The following is a 15,664-nucleotide window of genomic DNA, read 5'->3' as shown; positions in this document are numbered from 1 at the left end:
GCACCATTACACTTAGTTAAGTCATTCCCACCATGCTAGTTCGTGTAAGGGTTCAAGAATAGCCTCACAATGATATGATGTTGGCCATCCTCGTTGCCTACCTTACCACATCATGTATGTACATATAGATTCCTGAATGTAAGTACATACTTTGAACTTCCCCATGATAGGGTGAAGCCGGTGTATGAGTCACAAACAATTGGAGCCCACCACGGCGGAAGGCCTACGAAGAGATGTTCAAAGCATCTCTCGCTTATCAACTTAATATTCGTTTTGTTGAGGTAGTATTGTTGGGCTACATCAATTTCATTTTAATCTTATTAAAAGAACTTGGGCCTATCACAACCATTGGTCCAAGTTTATATGAATTAGTAGTATATAATACTCCAACTATTTCAATGAAACAAGCGAGACTATATGGAACTACTAACGAATGCATATCATCCTCATACGGACAATATAGTCATCTTAGGTCTTAGGATGATTATGAACCGTTTGATTTGACCCAACACGAGCCTTGTGTTGGACCTTGGGTCTAAGGTAGGTAGTTGTTGATTTTAGTTACGCGTTTAATCTAATTAAACCATTATTTCCTATTGAGTGTTGGACCCAACTATTCCAATTTGCATGCAATTTAAACAAAAAAGAATACTTGAAATAAAGAGAAGGGCTTATGCCCTTTTGCAACACATTTGATGGACTTATACCCTTTTACAACACATTTGAACTAATCAAATTACATTCAAATCTAAACTACTTAACCCAAACATTCATAATGTAAAGCAACCAATCACATACCTCAATTATCGAGGCCCTTGGTTCATAATCACCATTTTCTTAATCAATCGCATTAACTAAGAAAGCAACTTAAACAATTGGTTTTCGGATTCATAAAATTCATATAAATGGAACTAAATGAAATGAAAATCCAATTCTCATTAAAGAGACAAAACCATTTTGTTCTCATCATAATTTGGGCCGCAAATGTAAATGACCTCAACTATTGAGCCCCAAAGAAAAAACATAAACTTTTGGGGTCATTTTGTAAAAACACAAGAGTCCACAACTTCATGTAATTACAACTAGAATCCAAAAATTTCAACAATTACAAAAACTTCATTAAAGGAGTAAAACAATTTGTCCTTTAGTGATTTTGGGTCTTTACGTAAAAATGTAAACTTTTAGGCCAAAGTGCAAATACACAAAAATATCAAAACTTTATGTAATTGCATAAAAGACCCAAAAGTACCCCCATTATAGGGGTGGCCGGTTTTGGTAGTGTGAGTGGAGGGTTGGTTTTGGTGAAAATTCAAAATTTTATAAGTGTTGATAAAGTGAAAGGTATGGGTTGAATAGTTGATTGGCATGGTTGAAAAGTTTGATTGGTATGGGTTGTAAGATATAGGTAAGGTGTAGAATTTATCGAACAATAAAAACACAAATCATCCATCACCAATCAATAACAAACCAAAACTTTATGAAAAACAACAAACACATTGAATCAAAACACCAAACCTTTTTGTTCTTGGTAAGAACATCAAGAACATTGAAGAACACACAGGAAAACTTATAAGAGCTCCATGAATGTTTTCACTCAATAAAACTAAAAATACACTACTTAAAAGAGGGTTAACATCTTATGGTACTTAGGGGTTCCTAATGTCACTTTACAACACTTTAAACAAGACAAACATGAACCTAAAAATCCACCCTTTGGATTTGGCCGAATTTCCCCACATACAAGGCACCAAATTTTAGTTCCAATATTCATGCTTAAATGAACTACATCTACAAGAGATGCTAAATTTTCAAGCAAAAAATTATATTAAAAAAGCAAGAACAAAGCTTGTAACATTTACAACATTTAAATCACAAACCATGAAAAACACAAAACCCAAAAAGATTCACCATACACTAGACCTATGCTCTGATACCACTTGAAGGAAAAATTTTGTCCTAGCTAAAAACATGTGAGAACATTTGAACACATATGCAAACTAATAACATTTGAACACATATTCAAAAACAATTCTAAAACCCATGACCTTCAAAGCCTAGTGAATGGTGAAACACAAGACTCTTTAACAACATTAAAGAGAAGAAAGGATTTTGAGATTCATTACCCTTGAAGCTCATCCTTGTTTACACAAGGGATTCACCCAAGTGGAGGGCCTTCAAGTCACATCCTAGCTCCTTAAATCTTCCTTGTGATTTTCTTCCCTTTTGATGCTCCTTTGCTCCTTGAGGATGTGAGGAAAGGAACTCCAAAAATGCCAAAAGTCTACACACCATGGATGATGGTGTGAAGATGAAATGGATTACCTAGAGGAAGTTGGATGCTAGTGAACTCCCCTAGGAAGGCCGACCTCTATAGAGAAAAAGGAGAAAAAGTTTCTCTTCTTTGCCTCAAGAAAACCCTAGTGAGAGAATGGCTATAAAGATGCCTTTATACCACCTCACATGTGAGTGGCAAACTTACAATTAACCCAAGTTTGCTACCATTCACCCTATGGCTGTTTTTGACTTTGTTTTTGGGTTAATTTCCATTTAGTTTTAGTTGTCACACAACTTAAACTCAATGTGCCTTGTGGGCCAAAAACCCTTTTGGGCCCCAAGACCCGAAACTAACTTAAAATACCAATACAAATCTTTGTATAATTAATTAATCTTGACCATTCCCAATTAAACCATTTAATTGCTTATCCATCTCATTTTTATTTTTTCACTTTCATCCTTACTCGATGTATGATCCATTAGCTTCCAATTAGCGAGGCAGTGGGTGATTGTTACTCTTAACAATCGATTGTGAATTGAAACTACATTTCAATTCTGCCTTTGATGAAGATTAGTGTTTGCTAATCTTCAGGGCTTCCTCAAACCATGAGTGACATCTAGCAGTATGTCATGGCTACCTAAGCTAAGTAGAAGTGGTTGGAGAGCCTATCTAGTTACAATTACAATGCAATATCGTCCTTATCTAATACAATACTCTTAATCACATCGTTTGAGTGATAGTTTGTTTCATGTCTATTATCCAATGTAATACTTCTCTATATGATTCAATTGAATATGATTTGGAACAAACTTCCTAAGTCATATTTGTATGCTTTGGCCAAAGACTCCCAAATCATGTCTCAGAGTATCCTCCCTCCACCATGGAAGGTTAGAGATCCCTTGTTGTGCATTCATACGCCTACATGACTAGATAGCTTGACCCAAGCAATGTCATGGACATTCTCGATGGAATGCCTTTGACATGATCAAAGATCAAGGACCTAACCATTATACATCTATGATGCCTCAGGTGAAAGGACTACTTTGCATATTGCATCTTATGAGTTCTTACATGACATGTATGTTCGAACTCTCTTTTGACCGTAGTTCAGTGAACTCAATTACCTTTTGAACACCTATGTGTTTGTCTCAGTGTCCAACACTAAATGAGTTAAGACTAGTCATACTCACGCTTGAGTTAACATAACGCATACTAACCTTAGCGGATTGTCAATGCCCAATTGGCAATCCTATGGCTAGGAACGTTTTAGGAATGAACATAAGAGAAATGTCTCGTTAATCTAACTTAGATTACTTCTCTCTTAGATTAAATACATTCCTTGGATTCCCTTATTGCTTAAACACATAATACAATAAATAATGATTAACAATAAGCTTTGCGCTATTACAAAAGCTATTACATCGAATGAGTGGCTTTGTGGACATACTTCCAACAAAGACGTTATTGGGGACAGTGACGACGTCAAAATGTTATGTGAAAGCGGGCTTTTTAGATATGTAATGAGGGCAATGCTAATTAAATTTAGGGCAATTGGAGTAATCTTTACAAAACTGAAAACCAATTAAATTTAGGACAACGCTAGGGAGACTTAATTTGAAGACAAAATTTGCAAACAAAATGATGTGACATCAATAGAAATGAGTGCGTTTATCAATATTTAAGTAATAAATTAATCATCAACTTTCATGTCCTTTAGTTTTCAAAATTTTTTTATACAAGTTTAGTCTCCCTAACATTACCCTTAAATTTAATAGAAAGAATCAAAAGAATTGTATGAACTATGTGGGAGGTAGAGAGCAGGGTTAACTACTAAAAAAATTTGAAATTAAAAAAAAAAGTACAAAGAAATCTGGGAAAGGCAAAGAGGAGGGCTGCAAATAATAATTGATTAGGTTGTAAATAATAGTTGATTAGGTTGCTTTAGGAATAACATTAAATTGATTTTAAAACTCTCATCTTAAATTCGCCATTTCACTGAACCACAAAGACAAAACAAACAAACTCTAAAATGTAAGACACGACGTCGTTAGACTCAACTTCTTCAAGAGGACAATTTAGATTTTCTTCTTTATATCTTATGGTTCTACAACTGTAGATTTGAGGCTGTTAAAAATTTCTATACAGTAGATAGAATGGACATAATTAATAAAAAGTTTTAATTCAGAATAAATTATATTCTTGAATTAAAATACAAAGCTTAGTTTTTGGCTCTCCCCAACTCTGAAGGGTTACAATATTACATTCCTGTCGTTTTGTGCAAAGATAACTCTTCCAACCGACTTCCCATTTTTATGTGCCAAGACAAGGGCCAATGCGTCTGCTATGCCAAGCAAAGGACCTCGTACAATGCTTGCGCAGCCGAAATAAGATACGATTAATTAGTCAGTGGTGACAAATAAATAAGATATGATTAATTAGTCATTGGTGACTAATATCTTATTAGCCTCAAAGATATTGGGCAATAAAGTTGTGCAAATCCGATGTTATGGCTTGCGTCACTTTATTTGCCAAGACCTGATAAGGAAAAACCTAAAACGGATTTTGATCTCATTCAGATTCTCTTTGTGATTTTGGATCCTCACAGTCTATCCGCTCATCGTATATCTTGTGATCAGAAATCATTATGAATTTTTTTATTTAAAATTAAACACAAATCATACCTAACGAAAACTGACCACACAATGTACGATAAACGAATAAGATATGATCCTCACAAAGAGAATCCGAAGAGGATCCTCATCCACCTCAAACCATGTTCTTCAAATATTGCCTCAGACAGCCCCTAGTTTGGAACATGTAATCAAAGTTGTTTGCTAAAAATTGAAATCTATAAGGAGAATGGCTCTCCAATGCCCTGAAGAGTTGCCTCTAAATCTAATCTTCACTGGGTTTTACTATATATATTCTCTGCCAAAGAATATTGATCGCATTGTTCATATTGTCAATACAATTTTCAATCAGTTAAGTTCAAATTCTTAGAGCTCCACTTTTTGTGACACTTAAATTGTTATAGCATGGAAGGCAAAGTTTTCACAGAAGAACAGGAAACACTGGTGGTGAAGTCATGGGGTTGATGAAGCAGAATGCTGCTGAGTTGAGCCTTAAGTTCTTCTTGAAGTAAGTCTGTTTTACATACCTTGCAAATTTAGCCGATACAAAGCTATAATATAGCACCCAATTCTTCCGTTTCGTTCTTTTTTTTTTCATCTGCACTTCATAGTTTATATATGATGTCAAAAGAAAGGTTTTGAACCAACTGGGACTTCCATTTGCAGGATCTTTGAAATTGCACCATCAGCTCAGAAGCTGTTCTCTTTCTTGAGGGACTCTGATATTCCTCTTGAGAAGAACCCAAAGCTCAAGCCTCATGCCATGTCTGTATTTGTTATGGTAAATATAATTAAGCCGCTAGTGTGGAGTTAATTATAATTAACTTGGGTTCGATCACTAATCCTTCATTTGTGTTCCAGACTTGTGAATCTGCAGTTCAACTCAGGAAAGCAGGCAAGGTTACAGTGAGAGAGTCAACCTTGAAAAGATTAGGTGGTGTCCACTTCATGTCTGGAGTGGTAGATGAACATTATGAGGTATATGCTAATGTTTGTCCTTGCACGCGAAGTTTTGAGTTCGAATTCTTCTTTTCCAAATATGTGCCTTAGCGAACAATTTATTTTATATATAGGTGACCAAGTTCGCATTGTTGGAAACCATAAAGGAGGCCTTACCGGAAATGTGGTCACCGGAGATGAAGAATGCATGGAGAGAAGCTTATATGATCAGTTGGTTACTGCTATAAAATCAGAATGAAGCCTCCCCTTAATTAGCCACAACTCTCTTTATAAGTTCTTTTCTTAATTTGTAACTTAATAAGTCGGAAATACTATCTGCCTCTATTTGTTTGGTTGTTTGTTCCTATCTTTTGTTAATATCTAAAACACCCTCAATATTTTAGTGTCGTTCTAAATTAGTATCAATTTTTTTAGGGTTTTTATCATAAGTAGTACCTGAAATTGACTTTTAGCATTAAGATGGTTCCTGAAAATGAAATTCAATAAATGTAGTCATTGGATATTGATGTTGCAAATCAATGTGATCATTCCATTAGAATTCCATCAAAATTTCAGTTAGTGTGCTGATGTAGTACATATTTGAACCCACATGTATTGCCACATGGATAAATTATTAAAAACTTTATAAATTTTAATTAAAATCATTTAAAACTAAACTCAGAGTGATTAAATAAAAAAATTAAAAGTTGTTCAATAAAAAAAAAAGGCTGCATCTACTTTCACAATGAGGAAGACACAATTCGGGCCAAGGAGAGAGAGCCATGGGCAAGTTAGAGGCAGAAAGAGCTAGAATTTTAAATATTTTATAAAATATTGAAAAATATCGTGTCAAAATTACAAGTTAGAGTTTGAATAAATGTGATCGGGACAGTAATGGAGCCAGAATTGTATGTGAATGAGGGTTTCTCAGATATGTAATGATGATATGTTTGGTCAAGTCCTATAATGAGTGAAACCCTCATTTTGTGTTGCTGAGACATGCACCTAAGGAGAAAGTCTTTGGAACCGAAGTGAGCCAAGGAACCGAGTGACATGCCCGCACTACTAATTGAGTGCCAGCAAGTAGCAATGCTGTCAGTAAGAAGGGGAGCCAACAGTTTTCTCACTTGTTGAGTGATCGGATCATATTTATATATATTTTTACTTCAAATTCACTCGTCTTTTCTTAGTTAGTTCCTTATATTTTTGAGCTATTTACTTTGTTTTTGCGTATTATAGGATTTGTCTAGCAAAGAAAATAAAAATAGAACAAGTGAAATTTTAAGTAATAAATTCGTCAAAACTGTCTGTGTAGATCAGCTGACTTTGGGAGCAAGTTGCGAACAGCTCAGAATGAATTAGAGAATGAGCTTTATATGCTTGGAAAGCTACAGATGTCTATTTTCTAGAACATTTCTCGGATTGTTAATATCATTTTTCTAGAAGAAGTTATAGGCATTTGAGTAAGGGAAGGTCTAGCTGACGACAACTTGCAGATTGGAATTGAAAAAAAAAGAAAAAGATGACAAAGAAGTGGGAGACATGGAATGATGGAGAAGAATAACAAAAGGGAAATATAGGAGAGTGTTGGACGGCAATAAAAAAAAAGAAAAGAAGGAATAAAAAAATTAAAAGAAGAATAAGAGGAGGACACGGGCAGACTGGTGGAAGGAGGAAATAGAATAAGAAAATAAAGAAAAAGAGAAGAGTGCGGGATAAGAAGCAGTGGAGGGTGGTTTGAAAAGAAAATAAAAAAAATAGAAATAAAGGGGACAAGTGGGAGAAACACTGAAGGAGACAGTGGGGAGAAAGAAGTGTTTGGCAGAGAGAATAAAAGCTGGCTTGCAGCGTGAGCCTCGGGGGGCGGAAGAAAAAGAAATTAAAAATATAGAGTAGGTCAGAGAGGTGGAAACGGACGGGCAGAATAAGGGAGGAGGCGCGCGAAACAGGATAGAAGCTGCCTTTGGCAGCTTGAGAGACAGGTGGCGGGAGAGAGAAGCAGAAGGCTGCACAGAAAAACAGGAGAGAAGCAGAGACGGGAGCAACACGAGAAGCAGGAAACGTGAGGTCAGAGAGTCCAAAAAGCTGCCCTTGGCAGCGTGAGAAAAGAAGAAGCAGGAAACGTGGGAAAGGAGGACTGCAAGAGGAAAGAAGGCGAGAGGAGAGAGGCAGCCAGCCAGAGGTCAGAGAGGGCAGAGACCAGCAGAAACGGGAGCAACACAGAGCAAAGTTTCACTCCATTTTTCTTGGTTTTATCTTCTCAAACCTATGTTTTACTTTTGGTTTAATTTGATAATAATATGTAACTAAATTTATTTTGGCTAGAGGTTAATTCAAAGCCATGAATATATTTGTAATATGAATTGATTACCTTCAGTTGTGATTTATAAGTTGTGATTTAATTTGCTTAACTGCTTAATTGATAACTTATTTTTGTATGTCGATTAAGAATGCATGCTTAATTTACATGCATGAATTTGATGCTAGAATATAAGTGAATTTCACCTAATCGTTATAAACTTATATTCATAAGTAGTGAAGGTTGCTAGTCACAATCACGTTAAGTAAATTCTAGGCTGGATTAACATGCGTATTCCATAGTTATGAATGCCTAGTCAATGTTTATGATTTCCGTTGAACTTAATGATCTTTGTTGAATGTCTCTATCATGCGTATTCCATAGTTAGGGACTTTGATGAGGAATAATTTGGTTGTAATGCGTATTCCATTCAATCCAATGAATCTAGGGAAATCTAAGAGTTAATTTAAGCGGACCTAATTAACTTGGAACATTGTCATTCACAATTTATTGAAAGAACAACTGAAAATCAATTTAGGTTGCATATGTGTCATGTGTGGAGAATAACCCTCTAGCTAGTCCGTCACCTATCCTTTCACCTTAATTTCATGCTTTTGTCAATTCTGTAATTTATTTAAGTTTAATTTACTTCTCGTCAAAACCAAATCCCCCCCCATTATTAAATTATATTATTTAGTAAGTTTCATTGTTGATAGTCTTTTAATTCAATTTCCGTCCATTTCAGTTCCTAGTGTCTAATTTGATTGTTTTCATTATTTTGAGTCATTCTAAGTGTGTTTCGAGTTATTAGAGTTTTTAGCCTAGTTTTGTGTCCTTGAGTCTTGTTTAATATTTTTAAATTAATTTAGAATAGATTAGCAATCCCTCCTAATCCCCGGCCTAGAACGATACCCTACTTACATCTATACTACAATTGTCAAAAAGAGGGTTTAATTTGTGTGTCAAGTAATTTTCACATCATTGAGTAAAGTCAAGTTTTTGGCCTTATCTAGCAGGTGGCAACGACGTTGAGTTAGTGGCAGAGAAAGACTCGGCATTCAGGCGAGCCGCCCGGTGATGTGGTACGTAGTGATTTAGTACGCCCCACCAAAATGGCTCCAAAACAAACAAAAAGGTGCGTGCCACACTCACGAGGGATTGCCAATGATATATTGGAGGAAGGTGGGGATGCGTCAAGTCCGCATGGCCCATATGGGTTGGGCCACACATGTGCTACAATGGAAATTACAATGGGAAGCAAGGCTTATGAACCCATAACATGAGTAGTTGAAGTAATTTTCATAAAACTAAAAGTCCAATTAAATTTAATAGAGAGAATCCAAAGAATTGTATGATACAACTATGTGAGAGGTAGAGAGCAGGTTTACCACTAAAAAAATTGAAATTATAAAAAAAAAAAGTACAAAGAAATATGGTTTGAATCGTCAAATGAAAAAGGAGGGCAAAGAGGAGGGCAAAAAGGAGGGTTGCAAATAATAGTTGATTAGGCTACAAATAATAGTTGATTTTAAAACTCTCATCCTAAATGTTTTGTTCCTTTCAAGTGTAAATATAAGGATCATATAATGACACAAATAAGGGTGTCAAACCACAAGGACTGATTAGACCTCTACAAATTACTAGTTTTATGTGAACCCTAACTAAACAGTGAAACTACAAACTGAATTTGGATTTTTGTTTTGGAAAACTAAGGTAAGCTTAAAATGCAAGAGAATATAAATATTAATGATAGATTGATTTGGAACTAAGGATCTCGATTTCACCATTACAAGCCAATTGCGTGTTTATGAAGTCAAAACGTATTCAACTCTCCAATCTGCAACTGGGGTTCGTTTTACTTATTTATGATCATCCATTTGATGTGTGGTTGTGATCAAGTACTCCTAATTTGCAACCTAGTTGTGATATTCAACTTAGATTACCAATTAAGAATTCATTAGAAACAAGAAAACTTCAAAGAACAAAGAAATCACATGGCATGATGTTTGCATAGCAGCTTCTCCATTCATTCACATTTCCACCAAGATTAAGTATGATGTATACTATAACCTTGATTATATAATCTGTAGGAAACCCTAATGGTGATCAAACATTAAGATAAACAAACAAATTAAAATATAAAATTAGTGAATGAAACAAGAAAATAGATTGACAAATTGACTGCTTTAACTTAATAACTTAGAATAGTTTTGCAAGGCTCCATCGAAATCTCCAGCTATGAACTTTGTTACTCAACATGATCACATATAGATACGAAGAATATTAGTGAAATTAAATCCATATAAGAAACCCCTTGAAACAATTTTGATGTGGAACTCCTTTAAGAACAGCGTGGCTGCAAGGTTTCTTTGGTGGCAACGGGTGGTGAATGGAAAAAGGATTTTGTTTATGAAAGAAAGGCCAAAGAAGGAGAAGAGAGAGTGCTATGAGTGTCTCCAAGAGGGGGTTTGTGTAAAAGTGATGTAAAACCTAGTATTTAAGTGCTAAAGAAGCTGCTACAGGATGCCAAGACATTGCAATAATTGAGCATTTATTTCACATGTTTTTTTTTTCTTTCTGTTATTGGTCTCTTAAAGGGCCATATTCATCACCATATTTGTACACAATCTCTCTCTACATCAGAATCTGGCCTTAATGAATTCTCTACTTTCAGCACCATTTTGCCTCATTTGCCCCCAAATGGACTCTAAAATACAATTAACTGCACATTAACATAAAAGAGGGTAAAACACAACTAATTTAACCCAAAATATCACAAAGAGACTAGGAATGGATGGTAAAAATTTATGAAATATATGAGTTATCACAAAGTTAAAACAAACAAATTGTTAGAAAATATAAGATACGATGTCGTTAGACTCAACTTCTTTACGAGGACAATTCATTCATGTCTTACGGTTCTACAATTGCAAGCTTGAGGCTATTAGAAATTTCTTACACAGTAGTCAGGATGGACATAATTAATAAAAAAAAATTATTCAAGAATACAAACTACAATTTTTACATTTTCATTGGAGCATTGGTCGTTGCCTACCAACATTGAAATACAAAGCTTAGTTTTTGGCTCTCCCCAACCCTGAAGGGTTTTGACAATACTATATTTTTGTCTTTTTGTGCAAAGACAACTCTTCAAACCACTTCCCACTTTTATATGCCAAGACAAAGGCCAATGCGTCTGCCATGCCAAGCAAAGGACCTCGTACAATGCTTGCGCAGCCTAACTAAGATATGATTAATTAGTCGTTGTTGACAAATATGTTATTAGCCTCAAAGGTATTGGGCAATAAAGTTGAGACAAAAATTTTGCCTTCCTCGATCCAAATCCGATGTTGTGGCTTGCGTCACTTTAGTTGCCAAGACCTGAAGATGAAAAACCCAAAACGGATTTGGATCCTCACATCATTTATCGTATATCGAATGGTCAGAAATCTTATGATTTTTTTTTAAATTAAACACAAATAATACTTAACAAAAAATGACCGTACGATGTACGATAAACGAATAGGATATGAGGATCCTTAGAATCCTCGCAAAGGAGATACAGAGAGGATTCTCATCCACCTAAAACCATGTTCTCCAAATACTGCCTCAGACAGCCCCTGGTTTTGGGACATGTGCTACATAATCAAAAGTTGGGTGCTAAAAATTGAAATCCATAGGGAGAATGGCTCTCCAGTGTCCTGAAGAGTTGTCACAAAAAGTTGGGTGCTAAATCTTAATCCGCACTGGGTTTTACTATATATATTCTCTGCCAAAGAATATTGATCTCATTGGAAATTTCCTCGATACAATTTTCAATTATTTAAGTTCAAATTCTTAGAGCTTCACTTTTTGGGACAATTAAATTGTTATAGCATGGAAGGCAAAGTTTTCACAGAAGAACAGGAAACACTGGTGGTGAAGTCATGGGGTGTGATGAAGAAGAACGCTGCTGAATTGGGCCTTAAGTTCTTCTTAAAGTAAGTCCGTTTTACATAAACTTGCAAATTTAGCCGATACAAAACTATAAAATAGCACCCAATTTTTCTGATTCGTTCTTTTTTTTTCATCTGCACTTCATAGTTTATATATGATGTCAGAAGAAAGGTTTTGAACCAACTGGGACTTCAATTTGCAGGATCTTTGAAATTGCACCATCAGCTCAGAAGCTGTTCTCTTTCTTGAGGGACTCTGACATTCCTCTTGAGAAGAACCCAAAGCTCAAGCCTCACGCCATGTCTGTATTTGTTATGGTAAATATAATTAAGCTGCTAGTGTGATACTATCACATATAAAGTAAATTATAATTAACTTGGGTTCGATCGTTAATCCTTCATTTGTGTTCCAGACTTGTGAATCTGCAGTTCAACTCAGGAAAGCAGGCAAGGTTACAGTGAGAGAGTCAACCTTGAAAAGATTAGGTGGTGTCCACTTCAAGTCTGGAGTGGTAGATGAACATTATGAGGTATAAATTATCAGGCTTCAAGGGATTTTATCTAATTAAATAAGAACAGCGTTTTTCCTTGTACGCAAAGTTTTGGGTTCGAATTCTTCTTTTCCAAATATGTGCCTTATCGAACAATTATTTATTTTATATATAGGTGACCAAGTTCGCATTGTTGGAAACCATAAAGGAGGCCTTACCGGAAATGTGGTCACCGGAGATGAAGAATGCTTGGGGAGAAGCTTATGATCAGTTGGTTGCTGCTATAAAATCAGAAATGAAGCCTCCCCTTAATTAGCCACAACTCTCTTTACAAGTTCTTTTTTTCAATTTGTAACTTAATAAGAGGGAAATACTGTCTGCCTCTTTTTGTTTGGTTGTTTGATCCCTTCTTTTGTTAAGTATCTAAAAAAACCCTCAATATTTTAATATCATTCTAAATTGGGTTTTTATTCCAAATAGTTCTTAAAATTGACCTATTATATTAAGATTGTCAATAAGATTGTCTCTGAAACTGAAAGTTGATCAATGTCGTTCCTGAATATGAGCGCTACAAATCAATGTGATTTTTTCGTTAGAGTTCTGTCAAATAATCTACTAGCGCACTGTATGAACTTACAAATCTAGTTAAAAAGCGCTATGTGGATTATGTTTTATTTGTTAAATAGAAATGATTTTTTTTAACAAATAATATTATCCACACTAAAGAAGAGGGGATGAGTTTAGCTTCACAATAGACTAGCAATAATTTGGTTCAAAATTCACTTTTGGCGAGAATCAAACTTAAAATTTCTCACTTACAAGTGAAGAGAAATACCACTAGACTGTAGTACTAAGGGCTGGTTTGGTATTACTGTGCTTTGAAAAAAAACTGTTGTGAGAATAAGCGGCTGTGAAATAAATCAGCAGAGTGTTTAGTAAACTTTTTTGTAAAAGTGCTTTTAGAAAAAAAAGTAGTCTGATAGTAGGTCTTTTCATTAAAGGAGCACTGTAACTCCGTGTGATTTGAAGTTTTCCAAAGCTGCAAATAGTAGTTTTAGCTTTTTCCTTTGATTTCAGCTTATTCTCACAACAACTTCCAAAATAAGCCCTTTTTTTTCAGTTTACCAAACACCTAAAATCCTCACAGTTTTTTTTTATGGGTGCTTTTTTTTTAAGCACCTCACTTCCAAACTGCCCCTAAACGACAAGCCACATCCACCCTTTAGGCCACCGTTCCCATCCTTCAGCAGCCACCGCAACCCACTCAAAGCTGCCAAAGTCCACCACAACGGACGACTTCTCTCTCCCTCTTTCACGCCTCCCCCCTTTCTTTCTTTGCCCCACCTCCCTGATCAGATCTCCCCTCTGTGCCCAACCATCTTCCCTAACCCAGCGCCACACCTTCTTCCACAACGCCCCACTAGTTTTTCAAGATTTTATTTTTTTATTTTTTTGTTTAGACATCCCCAATAATTCCATAGCTAGAGAGATACCATAATTTATGTAATCTTCATTATCTGTGCATAATCTAGTTTGATAAGTCAAAAAGCCCAAAATCAATAAGATTCATAACAAAGTCAACAAGATTCATAACAAAATGAGAGTAAAATTTTAACCACATGCTGGCATGACCCCCTTGTTGAATTGCATTGACGATGGTCAAAACCAGGAGAAGATGAGACCAAGTCCGAGGGAAAATCGGTTTGATTACGATCCAAGCGATCGAAAGTAGTGGAAAGAATCAGATAGTCGAGAGATCCCAAGGGTCAGAACGACAAAACATTTATTTATTTCTTTCTATTTACTCAATTTATAGTTTCAGAATTTTGAATCTTTTTAAAAAATAGTAACTTTATATAATGCACAGGTTAAGTGGTCCAAACATGTGCCACATCAACACACTAACAAATTATTTGAAGAAATTCTACCATAAGGACCATATTAATTTATGGCACTCATATTCGGGGACAACGTGGATCAAATTTTAATTTCAGGGACCATCTTGATAGGGTGGGTTCAGAGACCATTTGTGATAAAAATCTTTCTAATAACATCAACTTTTTAAAATTTTTTATCACAAGTAGTCCCTAAAATTGACCCCTACTATTAAGATGGTTCCTGAAAATAAAAATAAATCATTATAGTCTCTGACTATTGGTGTTGCAAATCAATGTGGTCATTCCATTTGAGTTTTGTCAAAATTTCTGTTCGTGTGCTGATGTGACATAGATTTGAATCCGCAAGTATTGCCACATGGATAAATTATTAAAAACTATGTAAAAATTTAATTTAAAATCATTTAAAACTATACTCAAAGTGATTAAATGAAAAAAAAATTAAAAGTTGTTCAACAAGAAAAAAAGGCTACATCTACATTCACAATGAGGAAGACTCAATTCGTGCCAAGAAGAGAAAGCCATGGGCATGCTAGAGGCAGAAGGAGATCATCTGCAATGACCAAGCCAAGGATGTCACCCAAGCTTGTCTCAAAACTTCTTCGTTCTTAGGTTGTCTTGCTGTCTCAAAATTGGGATCAAGGGTTGCGATGGGGGACTGGTGGTTGTGCCTGGCTTGGTGTCAGTCAGAGGTTGGGATAAGTTGGCGGTTGGGTTGAATGGAAACAGGTTGAGGTGGGTTAGTGCCGTTAGGGTAAGGAGGGGAAGGGTCCACGATTTGACGATAAGGGGGAAGGATTGACAACAACGATGTTAGGGGTGGGTATGGGTGGGGAAGAATGTGGCTTGGGGTGGGAGAGATGGCAAGAGAATTGGAAAATTAAGAAACCCAGGTCCTGATGATGGTACGAGCGGAGAAGGCTAATCGTGGTCACATTGTTTGAAGAAGAAGATGAGGATTGCAGATGATCTCCCTCTAGCCTGCCCTTAACACGAATTGTCTTCCTCCATTGTGAAATGCAGCTTTTAATTTTTTTTGTTGAACATATTCTAATTTTTTTATTTATTCATGTGGCAATGTTTAATAGACTAGTGGGTCCACCTATGTGCCACATCGAACATACTAACCGAAATTTTGATAGAATTGTAACGGAATGATCACATAGATTTGCAACACCTATACTTAGGGACTGCATTGAT

General features: G+C 35.7%; 1 protein-coding gene and 1 pseudogene across 1 annotated transcript; both read left to right on the top strand.

Moving 5' to 3' along the window:
• The first annotated feature begins 5,160 nt into the window (after positions 1-5,160).
• On the top strand, positions 5,161-6,247 carry LOC103444929 (anaerobic nitrite reductase HB1-like; annotated as a pseudogene).
• Positions 6,248-12,019: 5,772 nt separating this feature from the next.
• On the top strand, positions 12,020-12,885 carry GLB1 (galactosidase, beta 1). Its single transcript, NM_001294062.1, has 4 exons — positions 12,020-12,123; positions 12,282-12,396; positions 12,492-12,608; positions 12,745-12,885. The coding sequence occupies exons 1-4, from the start codon at positions 12,020-12,022 to the stop codon at positions 12,883-12,885; spliced, it is 477 nt and encodes a 158-aa protein (NP_001280991.1).
• Positions 12,886-15,664: the final 2,779 nt, after the last annotated feature.

The sequence above is a fragment of the Malus domestica genome, chromosome 05 (genome assembly GCF_042453785.1).
Source record: "Malus domestica chromosome 05, GDT2T_hap1".
Taxonomy (NCBI): Eukaryota; Viridiplantae; Streptophyta; class Magnoliopsida; order Rosales; family Rosaceae; genus Malus; species Malus domestica.
The sequence above is the reverse complement of the archived record's forward strand: the minus strand, read 5'-3'. Positions and strand labels throughout refer to the sequence as shown.

What these genes read in the sequence shown, in the direction of transcription:
- GLB1 (NM_001294062.1), top strand. Translation starts at nt 12,020, where the DNA reads ATGGAAGGCAAAGTTTTCACAGAAGAACAGGAAACACTGGTGGTGAAG. An exon ending in CCATGTCTGTATTTGTTATG is followed by an intron (nt 12,397 to 12,491) that starts GTAAATATAATT and finishes TTTGTGTTCCAG; the next exon opens with ACTTGTGAATCTGCAGTTCA. An exon ending in TGGTAGATGAACATTATGAG is followed by an intron (nt 12,609 to 12,744) that starts GTATAAATTATC and finishes TTTTATATATAG; the next exon opens with GTGACCAAGTTCGCATTGTT.